Source organism: Mycteria americana, chromosome 1 (genome assembly GCF_035582795.1).
Source record: "Mycteria americana isolate JAX WOST 10 ecotype Jacksonville Zoo and Gardens chromosome 1, USCA_MyAme_1.0, whole genome shotgun sequence".
Classification (NCBI taxonomy): domain Eukaryota; kingdom Metazoa; phylum Chordata; class Aves; order Ciconiiformes; family Ciconiidae; genus Mycteria; species Mycteria americana.
Window position 1 is genome coordinate 101,241,044 of NC_134365.1, and position 24,800 is coordinate 101,265,843.

Here is a 24,800-nt window from a genome sequence, read left to right on the forward strand (position 1 = left end):
GCTGGTTACAACAATGGAGCATAGACCATGCCTGGAGCTGGCCTGTTATGAGGTCAGGCTACATCTTTTCTATTCTATACCTCTACACTACTGCGTTGCTAAAGTTTTTATGATTGGTAGTTCAGGTTTTGTATCTTCAAAGATAAATTAATAGAAGGTATATTTTTTACAATAAAAAGTTGGCATTTCTCCAGTGCCATTTCTGAAGTTGACCCAAGGAAGGCATTGACATTGTTAATCACTTAAAAGTAAAGACAGCTCTATAGTTAGTATCCATTGAGGAAAGTACTGGTTTACATCCTCTATAAATATTTAATTATCAAAGAAAATAGGATGGAACTGTTATGGTACAAGTGACTTCCTGCATCTGATTACAAAAAGGATTCTCAGTTTGAAGCCTGGTCTATTTTAACAATACAAAATATGTTGCCTGGAGCAGCTTATTTCTTGGCTACAATAAAATAACCAAATTTGAGTGTTCAAAAGGCACATTACAAAATTCTAGAAAAGAGTCAAAATGCTGCTCTTGGTTTGGAATGGTTATCTGCTATTTGCAGCACTCTTACTCAAGGTCCTTAAATTTATTTTCCTTCTTTTAGTTGCATGATTTTGCTCTCACATTTTACTTGCTACTTTTCTTGTTTATGGCAACTAATTTTATGAAGTTTTAATGATATATAGATTTTAACATTCTGATTTTGTTTTAACAAGTTGCAGTCTATTTCAGCTTAAAAAGACTATGAAAGGTCTATTTATTCAGTCCAACTTTGATGTCTAAAGTTACTTGATAGCATCCTTCTAATATTCACAAAAGAGCAACAGGGCAGATGAGATTACAATTGGAAACTCATCAAAGTAAATTGATGCCTCTCTTGGTCCTGGACATTGCTGTTAGCTGTCTTTAGCTTCAGAAGTAGAAGTGGTGCCTGAGAAAAGGTGGAAGGCTCTTTTTCAGCTGGGACAAGCAATAAATTTAATTCTGCTTGAATGGATGAAAAAAATGATCACCCAGCAGCTAAACCTGAAGAAGACCTAAGTGTAAGTAGGTGACTTAAGCATTCTTGATTTCATACACTTCTGGACACTATTAGATCTCTTATGATCTAATTCTCAAGTATTAAACTTCACATCCCAGTTAGATTTGTTATAACTTTCTATTTTATAGCTCAGCCTGAAAATGCCAACATATGTTTGTATACCTTCAGATTACTAGTAACATGTATTTTCAGACAACTGAAATAATGTGATTGTCAGTGTGACAATAGGAAAAGCTTATATTGGTGTCATGGCAGCACGTTTTTCAAAAAGAAATCAATTCTAGGCAAGAAAGGCAACATTAAAGTACATAAAGTGTTTTGCTTTTCTCTGAGAAGATACAGAAGGGGATTATTGCATGAGCATTAACTCATGACAAAGAAGCAATTAAATAATTCAGTGTATGGTGATAGTCAAATTGCAAGTTTAGCTGGAAACCAATTCTAGAGTACAAGAACTAAGTTGCAGTAGAGAGGAAAGCTGAATTCAGAGTTGTGATCCTTATTGAGGGAAGGGAACAGCTTAACTTTGCCTTTGTTTTTCTTACTATAAAGTGTTTATGGTAAACTAATATAACCTAGGGAAATATTTAAAATGTAGAGCATAGCATTCAATATTCCTATGAATCCTGTGTAATAGAGTGCATGAAATGCATTTTTCAAAATAAGATTAGAATTACGGTGGATGCAACGAAGGCATTAGTTGTTTCAAGTGCTTACTTAGTCCAGTGATGTCAATCTTGAGCAGTCTTTAATGATCCTTGACAGGAACTTTGTATCTAATTTTTAAGAATAAATCTGTCTCATTAGTTCTACAGTTACAAAAATGAATGACATGGGAAAAATTAAATATTAAATATTCTTGGGGGAACCTTGATGAAAGTGGCCCAAATTTCAGATGTCAGAACTGAGCGTTCATTCAGCTGTCTCAAGCTGTCCTGTTGGGCACCTGAGTGTATAAGGGAACTTTACATGACAGAGCAGAGCTTTAAACAAAAAGATAGACAATTTGGTTTTCATCCTTAAGCAGAATTGTACTCAATAAGGTTTTTAAAAAATATAGAAGACAGGCAGATTGAGTCCTTCCTGAGAACATGCAAAGCAAGTGCAGTTAATTACCTAGATATAAGATAAGAGTCTGAAATCTTCCAGTTCAGTGTTTTCATGTTTTGTTTGAGGAAATTGCAAAGTGTATTACCGGATCTTATTACTCTACTCATTATTACTTATTACTCATTTTTCTTCTCCACTGTGAGGTCAAAGATTGCTAGCCATTGTATTTGATGGGACTGGCAGGATATTTGTGATGATGTTGCTTATCCTCTCTCTGTGAGGATACGCAGAGCTCTCTTATTGAAAGCATTACTAGGGCATAATATCAGAGAATCATAGAAAAATTTACATCGGTGGGGACTTCTGAAGGTGATCTATCAACCATTTTTTAAAAACAGGGCTAACATCAAAGCCAGAACAGATTTCTTGGGACCTTGTCCCACTGAGTTTTGAATATCTCCAGGGATGGAGGTTCCCTGACCTCTCTGGGCATGGCTCAGGTGTGTGACCCTAATGGTGAAATACTTTTCTCTTCCCCTCTCCTCCCCCCACCCCCCTGTATGTCCAGCTGGACTTGCCCCTGCTGCTATGCGTGACTGTTGTGGCTGTCTCTTCACTGTGCATCAGCAAGAAAAGTATGGCTCTGTTTTCTCCATAACCCACTTTAGGTAGGGAAATCTATAACTAGATTTACTCACACTGACTTTGCCTTCTTCTCTCCAGCTAAACAATCCCAGGGCTCTCAGCTTTTGCTGTACATCACATCCTCCAGCCCCTCGCCTCTTGGTGGCCCTCCCCTGGAATCGCTCCAGTTTATCAATATCTCTGTTATACTGATGGGCCCAAAACTAGAGGCAGTACTTCACATGTGGCTCTACTAGTGTTGGACAGAAGGAAACAACCACTTTTTGTAGATTATTTCACAGCATTGCTTTTGCAAATGTCTACTAGTTACGCTTGGCATTTCCTGGGTGTCAAGCTCCATCAGCACATAGTTTTTGTAGCCCCTGTATTAAACTTAGCATCCCACGTTGATAACTTGGAGTGCAGTTCTTAGCTGGGTACTTCCTGACTTTCATAGTCTTCTCCCTCCCCAAGTGAAGTATAGTTAGTAAGGATGAAAAATGAGTCTTGTGCCCACAACTTTTAGTCTACCACAGGCCACACTCTTGCAGTGTACCTTCTGAGAGGCTTCAAAGAATGAAATGATGGCAAATAGCCTGGCAGATTCTTGCAGCCTTTTTCCTTGCTGCCTACCCCTTGTAGCTCTGCAGAGGCTAAGAAGGGGCTATTGAGCATAGGGAACAGCCAGATCTGCCCACATGAAGGTCCATGCTGTTGTATGTGCAATCTGTTGTAGCGTGATTGTGAATTCCTCAGTGTATTTCTGTGTGGGCACAGAAGGGGATAGGTGATGGGACAGGAGTTTGTCCCTCAGCAGAGTGAGGCTATCTGCACCTTGAGCAAATCATAGACCAGTTATCACTGGTCTTTGGACAGAAATTCTTGATTTGCATTGCTGAGAGATAATGTACCTCTGAGTAGGTCCTGAGTAGGTCCACCCACTTTGAAAATGCCCTTAAAATAAATCAAGCTATTCCAAAGGCAAGAAACAAGATCTTTTCTTGTTTTGGTCTTCATCTTTAAAATGGTGAAGTTCAGTTTCATCTTTGTATATATGAGCTCCTGAGCCAGGTCTTTTTGTCTCAAAGGCTGTTTTGTGCTTCATAGAAGACTTCCCACTAAAACTCTTGCTGCTCGTTGCTGAGTGGTGTTTGTCAACACCTCCAGTCATGGAGAATCCACAACTTCCTAAGGCAGCCTCTTGAGAGTTTCCTTCTCACTAGCATCAGCATGTTTTTGGAATATTTTTCCTGAGTGTTCCTTATTGATGTGGCAATATTATGTAACTTATGTTATAGTTGTGATATGAGCAGGAAATTCAAGGTTTTTCATAGTTCTAATTCTGGTGCAGCTGGGTATCACAGCTATGCCTGTGTTCATACCCAGTGCACTTGGTCATTACTGCCCTGAGTGGTCCAGGGACTTGCCAGCTAACCTCTGTATAGATGACACAATGAATTGACTTGAGAAAAGGTGATTGAACCTCTTGCTTATCTCACAACAAAGTGTTTGACTGTCACAGGAGCTCTCCAAGTGGGAATTTTATGATGTCCCAGAGATTTCTGCACACAGCTCTTGCTGTGCCTGCAGCAACTCATAGACATTATTTGTATGCTTAAATGTGTTGATGATCTCCTGCAGAGGAAAATGCCTGGGGGGGTGTCTGGTACAAACCAGTTTTCCAGAACAGACCAAACTGTAGATAGATAACATACTTATAGGAAGTAGAAACTGCTCCTGCAAATGCAGAAATGGTCACATAGTAGTCTTTTGTACCTAGATAAGATGGTCGGGAGATATTTTGAACCTAGCTTTAGAAAATCTGGGACTGTAGTTCAAAATAAACTGTCAAGGGGCTGGATATCCAGGTGATGACCTTGTCCAGGTCCCAGCAAGACCTGTGCTGTGTCATCCTGTTCACTGGAGGGAGTTGGACATGCAGGAGGATGTCTGTACCCACTGCTCCTCATCCTGAAAGGAAGCAGAGACTTTTTTCTGAGGAATGAATGGGTTGAGCCCACTTGTATTGAGATAGTTCTGGTCTGTGAAGAAAGTGGCTTTTTTTCAAAGCAGTGACATTTTGACCATGGGCTGGGAGAAAGCAATGATGGTGTGCCTGTCTTTTAGTTCTTTAGCAGGGGAATGACAAGCCATAGTATTGGAAAGAGGATTGATCACAGAATCGTATAGGTTGGAAAAGACCTTTAAGATCATCGAGTCCAACCATAAACCTAACACTACCAAGACCACCACTACACCATGTCCCTAAGCACCTCATCCAAATGTCTTTTAAATACCTCCAGGGATGGCGACTCCACCACTTCCCTGGGCAGCCTGTTCCAATGCTTGATAACCCTTTCAGTGAAGTAAAATTTCCTAATATCCAGTCTAAACCTCCCCTGGCGCAACTTGAGGCCATTTCCTCTTGTCCTATCACTTGTTACCTGGGAGAAGAGACCGACCCCCACTTTTCTACAACCTCCTTTCAGGTAGCTGTAGAGAGCGATAAGGTCTCCCCTCAGCCTCCTTTTCTCCAGGCTAAACAATCCCAGTTCCCTCAGCCACTCCTCATAAGACTTCTGCTCCAGACCCTTCACCAGCTTCCTTGCCCTTCTCTGGACACGCTCCAGCACCTCAATGTCTCTCTTGTAGTGAGGGGCCCAAAACTGAACACAGGATTCGAGGTGCAGCCTCACCAGTGCCGAGTACAGGGGGACGATCACTTCCCTAGTCCTGCTGGCCACGCTGTTTTTGATACAAGCATTGACTATTTGAATATCATGCTAACCCCACATAAAGGGAATGAATGGCTGAATGTGTGGTGTGTCTGCTTCCGCATCAAACTTGCGTAAGCATAGCAACTATTTGGGTCATGAGACACCTTGCTAGGTTATGTCACCAAGCTGTTGGTGAAAAGCTGCTGTTCTGCAGTACTTGTCTGTGTATACATCTCAGCTGCAGACAGTGCAAGGTAATTCAGCATTGTCTACCCTTTGGACTAAAGAGGACTAATTTACACTAATAAGGGATGCACAAGGATATTAGCATTCATTCAGATGGTTAATGTTGGGTAGCTGTTGCATGGTGAGCTGTTATCCTAGGGTACATTGTGTTTTTACATGCTTATGCAATAGGGACTGACTGTTATATCAGCAAGTGTCTGGAAGAAAAGGACCTTACTTTCTGACTGGAGTTTTAAACTGCTACTAAGTTAAAGTTGTGTATATGCAGTAACAGACAAATATGTGTGGGGATCTGTTCTAGTCATTGGTCAGTCAAACGCTGTTAGTAATGTTCCATGTTTTTTATTGTCTTTCACCTTATTTTAGGTAGCCAACATCTCAATCCAAATGGTAGCTGCAGAAGATAAATTGGTAAAGAGGATTTTGGCAAGGAAAAAACATGGCAAACTGAAATTGAAGAAAAAAGATAAGTTGCTATGGAATCTTCAAAACAAAATAATTCTCTTTACCCTCATTCTATTCATTTTAGGAGTTGTAACCTGGACATTACTGTGGCTTTTCATTGGTGAGTCACTGGAAGCTCATGCTAATTTCATACATCACTATCCCCAATAGCACTTTCAGTTGGTTTTCAGATCTCACTTGTCCTGAAGGCTCTTTCTAAAATAAACAGGAAACTTATTTAAAATGGGGCCTGAAAAACTTTTGAGCATCTTTGTTAAGACTTCAGACAGTTGAATTAACAAGTAATTATAAAAGCAGGCATAGCTGCTGGCTTTAGGAGGTGTGACTTTTTATTTTGTTATGCAAAACATTTTTTTAATATGTGCCATGTAATTGCACAGACGCAACAGTTCCTGTGAACTTGATTCCTCAAATTTTGACTTCCACTGTGTTTCTTGGCCTGCTGAAAGCTGGGTAATTTCTTTGTCTCTCATGAAGGATAGATGTAAAGAAATTAAAGAGGAGTAAAATATAGAAGGCAAATATTGATTTTAAGACCTGTAAAAACACTGGACAGGACAAGAAATTATCACTTCTGTGGAGTGTTTCCTTCTTGCTTGATGTGTCTAAGTGGGCAGTAAAAGCTATGCTCTCCTCTTTAAACTCCCAATGCTAATTTTACCTAAGATTCCTTAGGGATGCTCCAGAATCTGGATGTTGATATTGCCTTCATTATGCTGGTTCATTTGTATGGCGGTATCTTATCTTGCATGTAGGGAACAGGTGCTCAATTAACTTTCGTATTGTGGTACTCATCTAGAACAGTTTGTCTTCGAAAACGTAGTGTTCATTTGGTAGTCCTTTCCACTGTAAGGCTGAATAGATTAATTTGGTTTAGAATATAATCAGAAAAAAACTTCTCATTGTTATTAAAAAAAAAAAAAGGAGGCTAACTGTCTTTTTTGTTTCTTGCAGTTCAGGCAGAAAACAAAGATGCATTGTATTTTGTTGGACTGTTTCGTGTTGCCAACATAGAGTTTCTCCCAGAATATAGGCAGAAGGAGTCGAAAGAATTCCTCTCTGTGGCACAGAATGTGCAGCATGTGGTAAGATGAGTGGGCTGCTTGGCTAGCAAAAAGATCAGAGCTGTGAGCAAGAGGTGCAACTTTCAGGTGCCATTGAGTCTGCTGTGGTGTTCTGCTTTTTTTTTTTATTTTTTTTTTTTTTCTCCCCACTGAAAGACTGTGTACAAAGGGTGGCTATCTGGAGGCAAGAAGGAACTGAATGCTTTCAGCTTGTTAATCACAAACTGAGTTTTGAAAAGGTCTGTTTAACTTTCACATTTACTAAAAATTTTACATATTTCCCCCCATAAATCGGAGTCTATGAATAGAACTCTACACAAGCCCTTCAAAACTTAATTGCCACTTTTAAGACATTAAACCGATGAAGTCTTTGGCATTTAAATTGGTATCTGCTGCCAGTCTTCTGCCTTAGAGCATCTACAATTACCCTAGAGCTCTCAAACATATTTACATTTACATTTCCTTCTGATGCCAGGTATTCTAAAGACAATTATTCTTCCCAAACACCTTGCATCAGTCAAAGCAGAAGTAGCACTTGGTTGTAGGCAATTAAGGCTGCTCTACAGTGGGAAGAGAGGGGTGAGAATCTTAGTTAAAAGTGAATTTGACTTTAAAGTGTGTGAGGAGGAAAAAGATATTAACATCAGGAAATGCAGGACTGTCCACATAAGGATTCAAGCAATAGTAATAAAACTGCTATGCAAACAAACAAACAAAAACTCAGATGCAACTAAGATTTTTGGATAATTGCTAAGTTTTTGTCATCTTATAATATGAACTCATGTTCCTGTTTTCCAGCTCTATCTTTGATAAGACTGATGACTCTTCCCTGTCGTCGTCCTGCCCCCCCCCCCCCAAAAAAAGGTGGATGACAAAAGACTTGAAAGCAGACAGTCTAGTTTTCCTAGTCCCACACATTAGCGACTGAAGTGCTTTCAGGCAGGGGTGACAGACAACCAGCGCAGGACGGGTACTTTCCGCACTGTCCATGGAGCAGCTCTAACCTGCTGTAAGCCCTGTGTCTTGCTCTTGCCGCAGAGCATCCTGCCGTTGTCACACATAGTGGAGAGAGGTGACAGCAGGTGTGAACTGCCAGTGTCACCACCTCCTACTTGAACATAACTTGGAAATCACTTTTTTGTCTGTAAACTTTGCCTGAACTCACCAACGGATTTCACATTGCCGAAACTGCACTTCTTGGTGATATGACTATTGACTAAAATTGCTAATAGGGATGTGGGGGATTTGGGTGTTTTTTTGTTTTTTCTCCTTGAAACCCTTTTGTTCATGGCTCCTGGCTCAGAGACCCCCAGGGAGGTAGTGGAAGAACCTCTCAAGGTAGGCTCCTTTCCCCTTTGATAGTAACAGTAATATATAAAATCCCTTGTAGCCTAACCTGGAGAAAGATTGAGCTCCACCCATTTTATTTAGGCCCTTAAAATAATTGTTCAAACTTCCTGTGTCAAACACTAAAAGTTAGGGACTAATACTAATGTGATTTTTACAGCCTTTGCTTCAAAATAATCCATGTTACAGTCCCTTGGGCATTAATTTTAACGATTAAGCAGCAGGATGAGGTCTGAACAGCTTGAGGTACATGCCACCTTGTGGCTTTAGAAGTGTGCCTCTTTGAACAAGAGGAATGAAGGTTATCGTCACACTGGTATCATCACACACATACAAAGAACTGGTGGAATTCAGAGCTTGCTTTCCCCAAAGGCAGTCCCACAGCATGAAATGAGCAAAGTTTTTCCTTCTCCACATATATTACACTGTGTATTCAAAAGAAATATGTTAATACTAAGCTGTTAGTGAAGAAAATAGACACAAACTGAATTGAAATGCAAGAAAATTCCACATAAACATTAGAAAAAACTGTTTAACTGTGAAGGTAATCAAACACTGGAGCAGGTTGTCCAGAGAGGCCATGGAGTCTCCATTCTCGGGTATATGAATATCTGGATGTGGCCCTGAGCAACCTGATGTAGTTGATCCTGCTTTGAGTAGAAGGATTGACCTACATGCTCTCCAGAGGCCCCTTCCAATCTCAGTCTTTCTGTGATTCTGTGGAAAAAGCTCCGAGATGTGCTGTTAACTGCACCTTAGTACCAACACACAAAATGTTATGAGTACGTGCTTATTTCCTGAAGACTGGCCCTAAGTTTCAGCATCAGGATAGGGAAGCTCTCTGTGTTTAGGATTTTCTGGGCAAAGAAGGTGCACTCTTTTCAAAACTCCCTTATTTGGAAAAAACGTTGCTGTACACATCAGCTGGCCATGGGCAAAAGGTTCAATGTTTCCCAGGAATACTGGACTGTTTATGGGTGTGTTGCAGAGCTGGTCTGTTCATGTCTGCTGCTCTGCTTAGCTTGTATGTCTGGAAACGTGTGCAGATTGCATGTTCCTGGTGGAAAAAAGGATGTTCCTAGGAAAGCCTAGGCATATAACATCTCTTAGGTATGGCTGATTTTCAGAAATGCTAAATCTTCACTGGCTTAATACTTTCTCTTTCAGATGAACTTGGTCTACACAACCTCCTCTTTCTCCAAATTTTATAAGCAGTCCACGGTTTCAGAAGTCAGGTAAAACTGTGGTTAATGTAATTGTATTTCTGGTGGTAGTATATAAGGTAATGAGTCCACAAGAGAAACCTTTTTTTGATGGTTATGATTTAATCTCTTTGCTATGCACTTGTACTGATAGCAAAATACATTTATAACCTGTACTAATTCATTTCACAAAAGTAAGGGCAAACTAAAGTCATATAAGCAGTTCCTTGTCTGCCAGGAGTATAATCTAAGGTAATCAGTAATAACGTCCCTAAAGAGGTTTGGTGATGCTTTGGCTGATAGGTCACACGTAAGTTTAACCACTTAAACATGCTGTTAGAGCACAGCTCTGTATTATTGGTCAAGTTACACATATTTTATAAGTAACTTTGGTATAAAACTGTTTTCTACTTACAGAAGAAGGGGTAAATCCCTATACTGCAATAAAGTGCATTTACTCTAATATTATGTATGCAATTAATGCTAGAGGATTAGTATTCCAATCCAATGATCTTCAGGAGATAATCCAGCTCTGATTCAAGTACATATGATGATTCCCGTAGATCTCAAGAGTCAGGAGCCCTCAGGAAGTCAGCCTAGTGAAGATCCCCAACGGGGTGTGAGGAGTGTGTTCTGGCATTTTGGGCTTCCTTTTTTTTTTTTTTTTAATGTCTTTATTTTACTTGTAGGAGAGAAAATACATTCAGTGTGTCAAAGCAACAAGGCAAGATGGAATTAAGCCATACTCTTCTAACTTTGTACTTCAGAAGCTTGTGTTGAGAGTCTAGTCTTCAGAAAACTTTCAACATTATAGTAATCTGTAGGACCTTTTTATTTCAGTAACAACAACAATGGAGGCCTCCTTATTCATTTCTGGATCGTATTTGTGGTACCACAGGCGAAAGGCCAAGTGCTGTGTGAGGACTGTGTGGCGGCCATTTTAAAGGATTCCATTCAGACAAGTATCATTAACCGGACCTCGGTGGGAAGTCTTCAGGGCCTTGCGGTCGACATGGACTCCATTGTACTAAGTGGTTAGTGTTAGCACATACCCATATCCTTGAGGAAATACTTCGTTAAGCAAACATTTTTATCTTGGAGTAGCAAATTGTATAAATAAACCAAAATCTTTATCCAGCATCTTAAGCTTCTAATACTAAAATCATTATAGAAAAAAATTAAAAGGAAAAGGAAAATCAAAACCAGATTTGAGGTCAAATCAAGGTACAAGGTATCCCTGTGAAAGCCGATTGCAAAACTTCTTTTACTTGGAGTGCTTATGTTCAAATTCAGGAGCTAAGCCTGACACCTTGTAGCCAGCTCAGATGTGGGTTAGTCTGTGACTTAAAGTATAAAAAGATGAAGGGTTAAGGTTTCCACATGGGTCAAATTTTGGCCCCTCCATTGAAAATTAGATTCTTGTCACCCCTTTATTAAGGATTAAGAAAAGGATTATAAAGCTGCCCATTCATTAAACAATTCCTGTGCCATTCCTGTCTGGGGAAGAAATTAGCAATGTAGGATTCGAGTATCTGTTTAATGTAATTAGCTACAAAATGTTGTATGACTTTCAGCTCTATGAACAAAGGACAGAACAAGCTTCATTTGAACAACTCTGTCCAATTGAAACCTGAAAAAGACTTTCTGGCCAAGGGTGAGAAAATGACCTCCTGGGTTCCTCTGTCTCAGTCCTTCAATTAAATTTGACTGCTTAATTGACATACAGTCTCTTCTTGCCTCAGGCGCTAAGATGTCCGGGGAGATGATACCTCCAAAGCTGCTTGCAGAATTTGCAGAGATGAAGGGAGATTGGGCAGCCTCCCTTGTTGAGATAGCTGTTTTGTCCTGTGTGTTTAGTGTTATATTAAAGAAGTGTGATTGAATTAAACCCTGAATTCTGGATTTTGGGCAAATAAGAAGACTCACACAGCTCTCTTTCTGTGCAGCAGGTCTCCGGTCAGATTATTGGTCAACAACAGCAACAGGTAATTCACCATTTTGGCAGCTTCCTGGAAGAGGAGAGGTGAAGAACAAAGCTTTTAGTTCATGTCTTAGACTCAAAGATACTGTTCAGTGTTAATTTAAGAGGGTTAAATTCAGCATTGGCATTTATGTCCTGAGTTGCTATAAGAGTGACCAAGAGTCTTGCATGTGACAGATACAGAAACTATCTGCCTTTATTCTGACTGGTAAATTTTTTAGAGGTACCTGGTGGCATGGTAGGAAATAAACTCAGTTGTTTGCTATTCACTCTTTGTTGAAGAGAAGATTAAGCTTTTCTAAACTGGGCAGTACTGAATTTAATCTATTCATTGGCTTTTGAGATAAACAATAGCAATGCTTTTGTCCATCCTTTATCCTCCTTTACTCCCTTTTCTCCAAGGTTAATGATGAGTTTTTCTTTTGAGTGAATTCCCTAACAGAAATTAGTTTAAGCCATTCAGTTTTGCCAGGGTTATGGGAGACACTACTTATATACCTGCTTGGTTTCATGTTGTAAACCTCCCAGTAGGGTTCTTTTACAATGTGCAGAGACTTTACAAGCAGTTTAAAAGTACAGTGCATCTATGTTCACTAGTATGTGGAGTAGATACCTAGAAAAAATGTGCTACCAGGCTAAGCAATAGTATGCTAATCACTTTTGATGCAGGCACCTGATAAGTCTCTGTTGGGCCAGCAGCTGTCAATCAGGTAGGGATGTGTTGGCCTCCCTTGTTCCTTGATACAGGCTTACTTTTAATCTTGTGAAGTTGCACCTTTTCAGTTTTTTAAGGGCTTTATACCTTTCCATGTCTGTATTTGTCTTTTCTGAGACATTAGCTTGTACTATTTCAACAATTACATTTCTATCCGTGATTTCCACTTCTGTTTTCTTGCAAGATTTTAGCTTGCATACTTTCTCAGAATTAACAATTATTTTTGTCAGTGCAGCCAAGTCAAGGTTTCCTGGTACTGCTGTCCACAGGTGGACTTTGGGTCACAGACCCTGGGCCATGGTTTGCAATGCTTAGATTGATATCAGCCCATAATTTCTCAAAATTCAAGTCAAGTTTGCTACAGCATTCATTTGCTCAAAACCTTTCCTGACTTAAACTGCAAAGCATAGCAATATCAGCTTTTGTCACATCTCCTTACATGCATTTTAATTATATAAAAGAATTTTGTGCATTGGTTCTTACTTGTATAGCAATTTCATCTCCCAGTTCAGTGTTCCAGGGCAGAGGAATTAGTACAGTCAGTCAATTTATTCCAGAGTGCATTTCCTAAAGGAGAAGAAAATAAGAACAGTGCAACACAAATATTGATTCTAAGGCTTTTTTAGGATGACCTGCCATATTCTAGGCATCTTTCAGAGACTTACAGTGTAGTCAACCACAGGTGGCAACTGGTATCTATGAGAAGCATAGTGCTGGTATGCAATGAAGTTGCAGGGAAACAACAACATTGATTGCCACAGGAGTTGAGAAAGTCTTCTATTGGTGCAGTTTCATTTGTTGGGGTACCTTGAGTGTGTCTGCTTAGTCCTATAGAATATGGTGCAGAGGTTAAAGTGTTAATGCAGCAGTGTATAAGGAAGGTGAATGGCCTGGTTGTATTTTGAGAGCAATGGAGTTACTTTGGCATGAAGATGCGCCTAGTTATAAGTTCAGGCAAAGCACTGGAGTGCAAATTTATTGAATAATGGGTTGGAGAAGCAACTTGTCGCTCGCATCAACTGAATCTCTATTTGCTTTGCCATGATATCTAGCTGTGCAGGGTCTGCTTGGGTAGAGACTGTATACAGCTTTGGTTTCAAACTGGTATGCTTGCATTACTTCTAGTTCCAGAGCCAGCTCTGAAATCTCTGCACCACGCTCCTCACCAGCAGTGAGCTCGTCACTTTATTAATTACTTAGTAGAAATAACGGTAGTTACATAATTCTAAAGACTATTATCAAAGCTGCCTCTATTAGGGGTGAGTAAATAAGCACAACTAACTATTATAAAAAAGAACATTACTGGGAAGAGATAAGAACAAGAAGGAAGAAGGAAGAACAATGGCTTAACCAAAGCTTTAAATAGTTGTAACTGTAATTCAGCTGAACGGTATGTGACCCTTACAGATTGTTCATGAACATTCATAGCATTAGTTTCAAGATTGTAAATTAGAAGTGGAAGTCAGACAAAGCCTGCCACTTCCTGTCTTGATTAACTGCTGGTTAAAAGGCCAACATTTGAGTCAACAATTGATAGTGAACTTTCACAGGGCTCTAATTGGTGTTCCATGATAGTAACTATTTCAGAGACTTGTCTTTTTAATAGGCAGAAATTAATGCAAATATTTACTTTGGATCTTATTCTCCCTAATTTGCATTTTTCTCCTTCTCACCTTTCAAAGAGCTATGTTAAGAGTTTTTGATATGACCAAACAAAAAAAAAATCCCTAAGCTTTATGCTGAATGGGAGCTGCAATATTGAATTGAAATAAAGACCTCCAATATGTTTGACTTGAAAGCAACAATTGTTTCAGCTTAATTGGAAAATTGGATGCAAGTAGGGTAATTTTCTGGTGATTCTTATCTAAATTATGGCACAGCCTTTTTTTCTTTTTTATAAGTGTTTTGTAGGCTAGGCTGTATCTCTTACATTTCACAGTACTTCCATTTCTAACAGTGACTTCTAATTGCTGGAAAAGTTTTCAAGACTTGACAGGACAAACTCCTGGTCTGAATTAATTTTGACCCTGCTTTGAGCAGGGTGTTGAGCAAGAAAGGTCCTACCATCCCTTCAAACCTGAATGAATTGATGAATCTGAATTTAGTGGTAGCACTTACAGCTCATTTCACAATAAAACATTGAGAATCCCAATGTTTGAACAATAATCTAAAAAAACCCAGAGTAATACAAAAATGTAGCTTGATTTTTATTTTGTTTTTATTTTATTTATTATAAATATCTTAATATCTGTAGAGGTGAGCAGTTGATTTCTGCCTTGATGAACACTTCCCAGTGAAAAATTATTTGATTTAACTACTTTATCCTCTGGGAGCTCCACAGATCTTTGTTAACTGCGAATACCTGTTGGCAGCGCTTTTGTGCAGCGCTTTTGTGCAAATACCTTACAAGGACTTATTTACAGCACTGTTTGCGATGTTCTGTAGTGTTATGAATAGAGTTTACTTGACCACAGACTTGTAACTAAGATGCAGTTAAGACTGGCATAGACTACTTTGTTTTCACGTTTAGCTATGCTTTCATATGTTGCTTTAGTTTAAAATTATTTTTAGGGGTTGGTTTGTTTTTTTGTACTCCATGAGGATTGAACAGTTTTGTAGCGAGCGTCTGGTGTTGAAAATGTGACATTTCCACAGGAACAAATTGTATGTATGATCTGTATGCTGATCGCCTGCATGAGCACTTTCCTCTGGATATCCATGCTACCTCAGGGGGAACGATCTGCTATTTTAAGCTGATTGCATCAGTGGGCCATCTTATTCGTCTTTCAATAGTATCCCTTCAGATTGAAGCAGATAACTGCATCACTGACTCGCTAACCATTTATGATTCTTTGATGCCAATCAAACATAAGATACTGTACCGGTGAGTATAAATTTTCATTGAGAATTCATTGACAATAATTTGTTTGGGTTTTTTTTTTCTGTAGATTTGTCAACTGCATTTTTGGTGGGTTTGGTTTGTTTTGTTAAAAATACTTTGATCCTCAAGCGTTATGCACACAACACCTGGCAAAATACTTTTTTTTTTTTTTTTCCCAAAAGTGGAAAAGTTGATCTTGCTAATAAAAGAAAGTTAAATATTCTTTAAATTCTTCTTTATTTTTCAACTGGAGTGCATCTTGACCTAACTGCAGAACCATGAGTAGTTCACACATTACTGGGTGTATTTTTCTCTTTCTTATCAGGAAACAGATGCTAACTAAAAGAGAATGTCAAAAATTCCTCCCCTAAGCAAACTCTTCTTCCATATGAAGATTAGTGCTCTTCATATGAGACTGAAGTTCTTAAACTAAGTCTCGTGATTCTTTGGATACTTAACCGCCACTCACCAGTTCCGCACTTTTTTTAGCTGCTCTATTTGAGTAGTTTAGAGGGTTGTTAAAATCTAGAGTTGAAGCTCTGATGGGTTGAGGGATGTGGAGAATATTTTTAAATTTTTTTTTTCCCTCTCTTTAATGATCCAGTAGGCTTGTTTGGGGATTTTTTGTTTGAAATTCCTGGTAACTAGTTCCATAGGGCTCTGTCATACCAAAAGGTGAAGACAGCACCTCCACCAAGTAGAGGAAGAGCTCAGTGTTTTGACCCCTGAAATCCTTTTCTCTGGCTTGTCAGTGTGTGTATAAGCCTCAAAAAAGAGCATTGGCTTTTCAGTCCTGAAAAGGAGCTGTCCTCTAGTAATCTGAATCACTCACTGACTTGTCTATAAAACAGCAGATGGTGTTCACCTACTTGTTAGTATCTGTAGAGGACTGAGGATATCTGCTAGGTAATGCATATGGAAAGTAACATTATTTTTTTAATGAGACTAGTTCATTGGCTCAGATTCTTCATTTCTGACTTGAAGAATAACTTTCTTGTCTTTCCCACTCCCCAACCCCAAGCTAAATCTGTTGGTCTAATAAAATAAATTTTCTCTTTCTACAAGCCTTTCTTTACTATTGGCTCCATTCATTTTTGCTTGGAGTGAAGGCTGAAAGTCAGTATTATCTCTTAGAGCTAACCCTTCCATCTTCCTTTTCATGTTTGCAATTTCTTTCTTTTTTGTAAGTGACTTTCCAATACTGAGTTTCTAACTGGCCTTGTAACAGGTACTTTTTGTGTTTAAGAGCATGGAGTTTTTACTAGGCTTTGAAGTAGGTAAGCTCTGCACCAGCAGAAAATTTATGCACAGAATGAGAGCAATGTGTTGGGGGTTTGTTTTGGTTTTTGTTTGTTTTTTACTGATTGCTTATGTATGTACTCTCCTTTCTTCCCCCTCAGAGCCTGTGAACCAGTCGCTTCATTGGTGTCACTTGTGTCCACAAATAATCTCATGCTGGTAATGTTTAAGGCAGCACAAATAAAGGAACAGAAGGAATTCCATGGCTATTTCGAGGTCATTACACAAGAAAGTAGGTTTGTTCTGTGTTTGGAAATGTGTTTATTGTATTGTTTCTCAGATCCCAAAGTGGTTGTCATGTTCCTGACTATGGATAAATGACTCCTGTATCTCAGTTTCTTTTTTTCTACATGCCTGTCTCTCTCCCTCATCTCCTCTGCATTACTGAGTGTCTGCCTTCCTCCTGGTTAATTTAATCTGTGCAGATAGCTGTCCCTAAGAGAAATATGAAGGGAGAAGGCTGAAACCAGCACTGACTGAATTCGGTTGGTCAGGACTGCAATGTGCCAGTAGATGGAGTTGTTATTCCAGGTGTAGCACTGCTCTGGCCTCTCTCCTGGTTTGGGACTCCGTGATGACGTTAAAGGTGGAAGCAGTTCAGCACTAAAAACTACTTTCAGAAAATAACACTTCAGTAGCTTTGTCTGCATTTTCTATTGGACCGTGCCTCCTCACTAACAAAAAGGCGACAGTTATGTTTGTGCGACAAGCCCGTCAGCTGCTTTTTATTGCTTTAAGCTTTAAGAAGTTGTTAGATCATAATCACAAATAGTACAAAGAACATCATGCTAAGTAGTACAAGGAGAAAAATCTAACACAATCCAATGCTCAGAAAGGTGCTGCATACTTTCCATGTTGAGAGTAATTAAGCATTAAAATACCATCATAAAAGCATGTGATAAATTCTCCATCATAAGTAACTTCTTTAAATTCAGGGCTGTTATGTGATAAATTCTCCATCATAAGTAACTTTAAATTCAGGGCTGTTATTTTTGTTTGGTTGTTTGGTTTAAATTCAGGGTTGGGTTTTCTTTGTTGGTTTCTCTGTGTGTGTTGTTTTTAATGAATTCTCCAACTCCATTGAGCCGTCATAAAAGGAAGTTTTGGCTTCCAGAAGGCTGATTAGATTAGCACATTGTCCATTTCTCTTCTAACTGGCTGCATTTGAAGACTAGACATCCTCATGTACTACTGCAGTGTGGATGTATTTATGTGCAACACTGTTCACTGAGACTTGTTTGCAGAACTGCCTTCAGTGAAATAACCGATATAAAACTTCACAATGTTTTCTCCTGGTCCTGGAGAGCCCAGGAAACATTCCTAGATTTTTACATCCCTTGTCTGTCTGCATCATTGGGAAGAGTATCTTTTTACAGCTTGAACCCAGATAAATATAATTCCTAAGCTGCCCTGTTTTGCAGTGGAAGAATTCTGATAAATTTGGATGCTTAGCCCACTGAATAGCTTTTCTGGAAATATATTAAGGTTTACCAACTTCTGCCTCCTTTTTTCCCTAGGGTGTGGAAAAGCAATAGTGACAAAAGAGAAAATTAGCTATGAAGGGAAAATCACAAGTCCCTATTACCCAAGCTATTATCCTCCAAAATGTCTTTGTGCGTGAAACTTCCAGGTAACATGAATCTCTTTCTCTTTAAGGCACTGTTGTGTGTTTTGGGCACACCGAACCTGTAAGTATAGCATAAACAATTGTGTAGGGAGTAACCTGCATCCTTACAGTTGTGGCAGTTTATAGAAATGACATAGCTGAATAGCTGGCTGTGCTCAGGTTTTTTGTGTTGGTTTTTTTTTTTCCTTTTTTTTCTGTGCACTTATTCTTAACGAAGAGAACATAGTTCCTAAGCTGTCCTATTATAAAGGTGAAGAGCTGAGATAAGTTTTGATGTTTAGCCTGCAGAATTGCTTCACGGCAGAGAATGTAAGACTTTACTGGTTTTAATTCCCCTCTTTCCGCCCCCAAAAATTTGGAAAAAAGTATGTACAAAAGAGTCGTCTAACCTAGTTATTACTAACACCTCTCTGATATATCTTCTCAGTCTATTTTGTTATGCTTAATAAATTGAATTTTTGTCTCCTAAGATGTTCTGTCCTATCAACACAATCCCACAGACTTTTTTCTTGATATTCTTTTTCTGCATCTTTTCAGGTACTTTCCTGAAAGCAAATTACTGAAAGTTTACATCTGTTTAAAATAGTTTTGTCATGCCTTGTCTGATGACATTAGTATTTCCCTATTGATGCTGCTAAAATATGATCTTTGACTTATGGTTTGCCCTTACGGTTTTCCTCTCTGAAGAATCTGGCAGTGGATACAATGCAGTCTGCTGGTTACCCATCTTTCTGCTTACGCTACTCATATCTGGTTAAGCTAGTGGTTGCCCATGTTGAATCACACCGATCTGAATGGAGTCCAGCTAGCTATGATCTACAGCCTCTTGCTCTTCTAGAAAGCTAAGGCGATTACTTTTTTGCTAAACATAAGGTCTTCAATTCACCCTGGACTTCTGAGAGAAAAGTTTCTGGACACTTAACATGGGCATCCCCCAAGACTTATTTCTCAAAACAGTTTAATTTCCCAGTAGGTCAATGCTGAGACTTCCCTCATTTCCCAAATCATGTTTTCTGTAAGAGAGAAGGAGAAAATCTCAATTTCTGGATTCTTGTCCTGAACCAGCTCTTGTATTTAAAGGAACATTGCCTTGTCTTGCAAAAAGGTTCTGTTCCTTTTAATAAAGGAAATTCTAATTAATTATTAACCCTCATGATACTGCTGGGCTTAAAAATCTTTTGTAAAATGCTAAAGAATGCTTGGCTGAGCAGGTGCTAGTAGAAGACTACAATATTTTGGTAGAAATAACTCCTAGCATTACAAAGGTGACACAGGTATTCAGTGCAGTATCTTAATTAACAATCTGCTGGGGATGTGTGTTCCTGCACAAGTAAATTTGGATGTGTTTGAGTGCTTTGATCGTGATACAAAAGCTGCTTTCTATGGCTAGTGGCTTTTTGAAGATGAAAGGACTGTTGGCTAGAGGGGGAGAAAGCCTGCAGCTGTGGCAGGGCTTTGCCAACCTTTGCTTTTACTCAAGACTGAATAGCTGGCAGGTGTCTCAAGTGCTGGCTGTGGAGCTGGGGAAGTCAGCACAGCTCCTAGACCATGGCATTGCTAAGCACAGTAATTGCTGAGACAAGTCAAAAGACTTTCGCGTACGATGTCCACAAAATGAAACAAGAAGACTGCTTGCACTGTCTTTCTTGCTTACAACAGACTCCACAGAAGAGCCTTGGTATAGCTCTGAAGTTTCATAACTATACCATCAGTGAGAAGAATATTAAAGGCTGTGAGCGAGGATGGTGGAAAATTAATGAACACATGTAAGTACTTCTGCATGGGTTATTAAACTAACACTACCAAAGTAAACCTTCCCATCACTACTGCAGCTCACTCGGAGAATTTCCACAAAGGCAGAGATACTTCACTGGTGTCTCTTACCATTCTTTCACTTTGGCTGATGATGTAACTGAATCTTTGTAAGACATATATACATATACAAAAATTTTCTATTGAAAAGTACCAGAAAGATGAAAATGAGAGCCTTTGGTATGCTTTGGAGAGAAAGAAATGGGAAGAGTTGGGTGAAGGTGGATGTCCTGTGAACCCAAAAATAATTCTGGCTTTTCTGGGATCACTGAACAAGGTCTGTTAAAACCCTTTTAAGTGTAACTTAATTCTATGATTGCTCATGAGGACACCGAACCTAATTAACTTCTCAGTGAAAGCTATTACAATAAGATTATTGGGAATAGAAGAGTAACTGGTTCTGCATTCCAGTCACTGGCTCTTGAAAGAGAAACCACACAGGCTGGCTGCCAAGGTACCACTGTATTTCTTAAGTGTTTGTTATTAAATTATTGCTGCTATTTTTTTTTATTAAAATCCTGCTGCTTTCCCATGCACATTGTCCACCCATTTTTTCCTCAATTTTTTAAGTCGTCTTTCAATCCCTGGATGATGAGACAAGGTTAGATTTAGGATGTTGGATTTTTATTTTTTTTTTTAAACTTTGTTCAAATAGATATCTCAGTAAGAGCAGACTGGAAACTGAATTTCTGAACTCACTACTGAAACTAAGCAAAGTCAGTCAGGCCTTTAAGAGTGTAACTGAAAGAATTACAGAGAGGAGAAAAAACTTCCTCTATTCTTTGATACCATGTTGTACTTACATAGAGAAAATTTAGTTTGTCTGAAGCTTCTAAAATTGTGCCTTGATAGGAATTGGTTGTGGACAGGATGGGCACATAAAAACACCGGCCAAAAAAGACATTTGGTGTGTTTGTGGGGTTTTTTGGTGTTCTTTTTATGACACAATTGGAAATATTTGAGATATTAGGGATGGCTGAGATATGAATAAAATAAAGGCAAAATCTGGAGAAAAAAAACGATGATGGGTTCATATTGTAGGGATTCTCTATATGAAAGAGCACCTTTTAAATAAGCCTACCAATTATACATTCCACAGAATCAAATGTGAGAGCATGACCCTTAGAAATGCACTTGGGGTTACTTTTGAAGTACTGCACAAGAACACATGCTCCTGATTTCTGTTGCAAGTTGCTCATGAGACAAGTAGACCAAGACAAGTTTTCCTTTGAAAGTGTCTTTTTCACTGAAAACAAGGCTTTTGAACCTCTATGATTTTCTGTTCTATGTCTACTTTCCATGGAAAAAAATATGATTTAAAGCATGAATCACTTTGATATTTGATTTTTTTTGTTTGTTTTTTTTTTCCCCAAATTTTAATGGTTAATGAAGTGGGGGGGGGGGGGGCGGACCCCACCTTTTCAGCTTCCTGCAATTGCAGCTTATAGCATGCATATTCTGCTATCTTACGTAAAAAGGGTTAACAAGCTTCAGGAGACTGATCTTGATAAATAAAGACTGCTACTGTGAAGATGGTGCGGATAAGGTTCCTTTAAACCTCTAGGGCCAGCTTTATCTAACCAGAAACACTGAACGCAACCATGCAGTTCTTCCTTGTCTTTCTTCCAGTGGACATGCAAATGTTCCTCTGTCTAGTCAGGGGAGTCACAGCTGATAAACTGCTTTTGCTGAACTTGCGATAGGCAGAAATATCAATGAGTCTCTGTGAGCAGACCATTAGAGGTTTATGTGAACAAAGAGGTTGCCAGTGTTTTATTTTTCTTAAAGTTGTTGGTGCAACATCCCATTGTCTCTGCTGCAGGATGCATGTATCTACTCATCCCCTGAAAAGGTATCGCACTCCCTGCTTCGACATATGGGACAGGATCCCCTTAATTAGTTTCTCTCTGTAACAATGGCACAGAGTTACAGATGGTGCCTTCCAAGTCCATTTGTCCCAGACTTGGAAAAATGGCTACTAAAACACCAGTAGAAGGCTCCCAAGGATCTGTAGCTCTGTCTTACAAATCCCACAAGCATATGGCATTTCTCACTGTGTACAGGAGATAGCTTCCTTGATGCAGCTGTCTCAGCTCTTCCACAGATGGGCAGGAGCTTCCTCTACTTCTGGCAAGATGAGGTTGTTTTATGTGGCTGAGAAGTGGTCAATGCAGCCTGCAATTTTTTTTTTTTTTTTAAATGGTGCTAAGGTTTGTTGGAGGGAAGTTGTCTAAGTCACTGACAGAAGGACAAATGTAGAATATGTCTGTGGGCTAACTGAGGGGAATCAGATGGTTAGGTGGCATTTTGCTATGCACTTTGGCAGGCTGTTTTAGGTTGGGAACATTGATGACAGAGATACTAAAATGAGTGAGAATGAGACTTCCTGTAGCAGGAATTCTTCACTCTTAGCCCTGATAGATTTTTTTTTTTTTTTTTTGACAATTAACTTTACTGTAGTAGAAGGCTGTTAAATTAACTCTCTTTGCATCTGTTTTCAGGATTTGTAAGAGGAGTCTATTTTTTAAATTGTTTTGTTCATTTATTTTTCTCATTGCTGGAACAGAATCTCTTAGGTCTATTAAAAGGATGTTTCATTTTCATAGGGTGAAACAAAGCAGATATGGAAACATATGAATGAGCATGGCTATTCCCTATGGCATGCTTCAGTGGGGTGCACATGACACCAGGCAACATCTATCCACATGGAAATCACTGCCCAATCCCTTCATTCATTGACATGAAGAGTGGTCCTGGTGCAATGCCTGGTGTTTCCAAAATGAACAAAGGAAATATTTACCTCTGGATCATAGTCCCTTAGTCTGTTTAACAATACAGTAATCCATTTTCATGTTCTTCAACTTCATTCTAACTGCAGTGTGTGACTTTGCACTGCTGTCAGGCAAGTGTGTGTGCCAAGTGTGCTAAGAATCAAAACAGCTGCTTCTGCTCTTAAATGTATTTAGACTGATAAGTACTTTTCTTGACAGGAGTCTTAAAGCCAGATGTTTTTCTCCTAAGTGCTGCATTTTTGGGGAGTTTTAGTGGAACAGAAGAAAGGATCCTTATTTCTACTTCTAGAACAACCTGTGCTGTCAATATTCACTGGTTTACTACATTTAAAACTCTTTCCTTTTTTTTTTTTTTAAAGCACGATGCAGCAACCTTTCCCTGTTAAAGAGGTTTTTTGTTTTGTTATAGGTTTTTTTTTTTTTCAGCTAGAGTAGCATCTAAATGCCAGTTGCAACATCTTTGGCATCTTTGATGAAAGGGGCAATAGAAATGCATTAGCAATGGGTGGATTAAATGTTTGCTGACATCAGGGAGCATTTAGGTTTCTCCGAGTTAAGTGGCACCTAGGCAGAAGTCCAAGGGAGCTCTTTGCCAAAATGGCAGCTTAAAGTAGATGCATGCCCAAGGGATTTTTTTTTTTTTTCATCTAGACTACTTATTTGAAGACATGACTTTCAAAGGTAAAATTCTGGAATGTTAATGGTGGATGAAGGCTGGGTGACTACTTAGAAATATTTTCAGTTTCACTAAATCTATTCCCCTCTGCCTCCAAAGTAGTTGGACCAATTTTATCCCAATGCCTTTGTGCACTCTTCTTTAGGGGCAATCCTCAAAATCAAGAACACCTAAAGTTGCTCTCCACTGTGCTGACATTTCCCCTCCCACCAAATTTACTTAAGTCTTCCCAAAAATCTGAATCTTTTGAAAACAGGTATCAGAAGTGGTGACAAAAGTACCCATGTTTGTCTTGACATATGTCTTCATTACATCTCCATTCCTCTAGACTTTCTGGAGGATTATGACCAGCATTTTGGGGAATTTGGGTACTGTTTCAGATTCTGTTTTTTAATTAAAGTATGGCAGCTGACTGTATTGCTGAATTTCAGTGATGTTGACAATTAAATTGTATGTAAGGCAATTTTGATGTGAAGGCTGCTCTAGAACTCCATTGAACACTTTTAGGTACTGCGGTTACTATGTTGATCACCAAACAGTCTTCCACATTGCGAGTTCTGCTGTCAACGTCGAGCTTCAGTGCAGTTCAAAAGTCTCAGAGAAGCCACTTCTGGTGGAGTATGGCAGCTATAACATCAGCCAGCGTAAGACGGATTTTATCTTTTTCAACCCATCTTTGCATTTCAGACCTGTGAAGCAGCATTTTTCAGGTCCAGTAGGATTTAATTATGTTTACGCAGGAAATTGTTGGGTTTTTGTTTAATTCTTTTCTAATCTCGCTAAGTCAGATGACTAGCAAACAAAGATCCTTTTCTAGCTCATCAAGGCTATGCAGCTAAGAATTGTGGGCATGTGCAGCATGCTCTGGTTTCCTGTACGCACCCAGTCTGCTCTCTTCTGCACAGTCCTTAAAGCTTCCTGCGTGGCTATGACCACCGTGCAGTCAAACAGTCTGCTGTTCCTGTTTGTTTTCATCCCCAAGGTTTTGTTTGCAATGTTTCTATTACTACAAAGACTTCCAGGTAATAAACAGAGGATACCAAATAACCAACTGTTTATTCCAGTGTTTCCATCATTTTAAATACTTTGTGTGCAAGCAGAAACCTGAGCTGAAAAAAACATCACAAAAAGTTGATAAAATAGTCTACTGACTCTGAGTTTTTTCAAGTCCTGAAACAGACAACTGTATACTGATACTTTTTCCCTGTGTTAATCTTAGGTATTCATGCTGTTAAAGTAGTAGAGAAGCAATGGTTTCCAGCCGT

The 24,800-nt window shown here is 39.1% G+C and overlaps 1 protein-coding gene across 1 annotated transcript in view; it reads left to right on the forward strand.

Moving 5' to 3' along the window:
- The first annotated feature begins 972 nt into the window (after positions 1-972).
- Positions 973-24,800, forward strand: part of TMPRSS7 (transmembrane serine protease 7) — a 31,676-nt gene continuing 7,848 nt past the window's right edge. The window contains 11 exon segments of the mRNA XM_075491822.1: positions 973-1,038; positions 6,041-6,239; positions 7,094-7,224; positions 9,718-9,785; positions 10,593-10,786; positions 11,699-11,737; positions 15,104-15,332; positions 16,730-16,860; positions 18,146-18,258; positions 19,915-20,021; positions 24,043-24,179. Of these exon segments, the coding sequence (XP_075347937.1) occupies positions 988-1,038; positions 6,041-6,239; positions 7,094-7,224; positions 9,718-9,785; positions 10,593-10,786; positions 11,699-11,737; positions 15,104-15,332; positions 16,730-16,860; positions 18,146-18,258; positions 19,915-20,021; positions 24,043-24,179 (1,399 nt within the window). The 5' untranslated portion in view covers positions 973-987.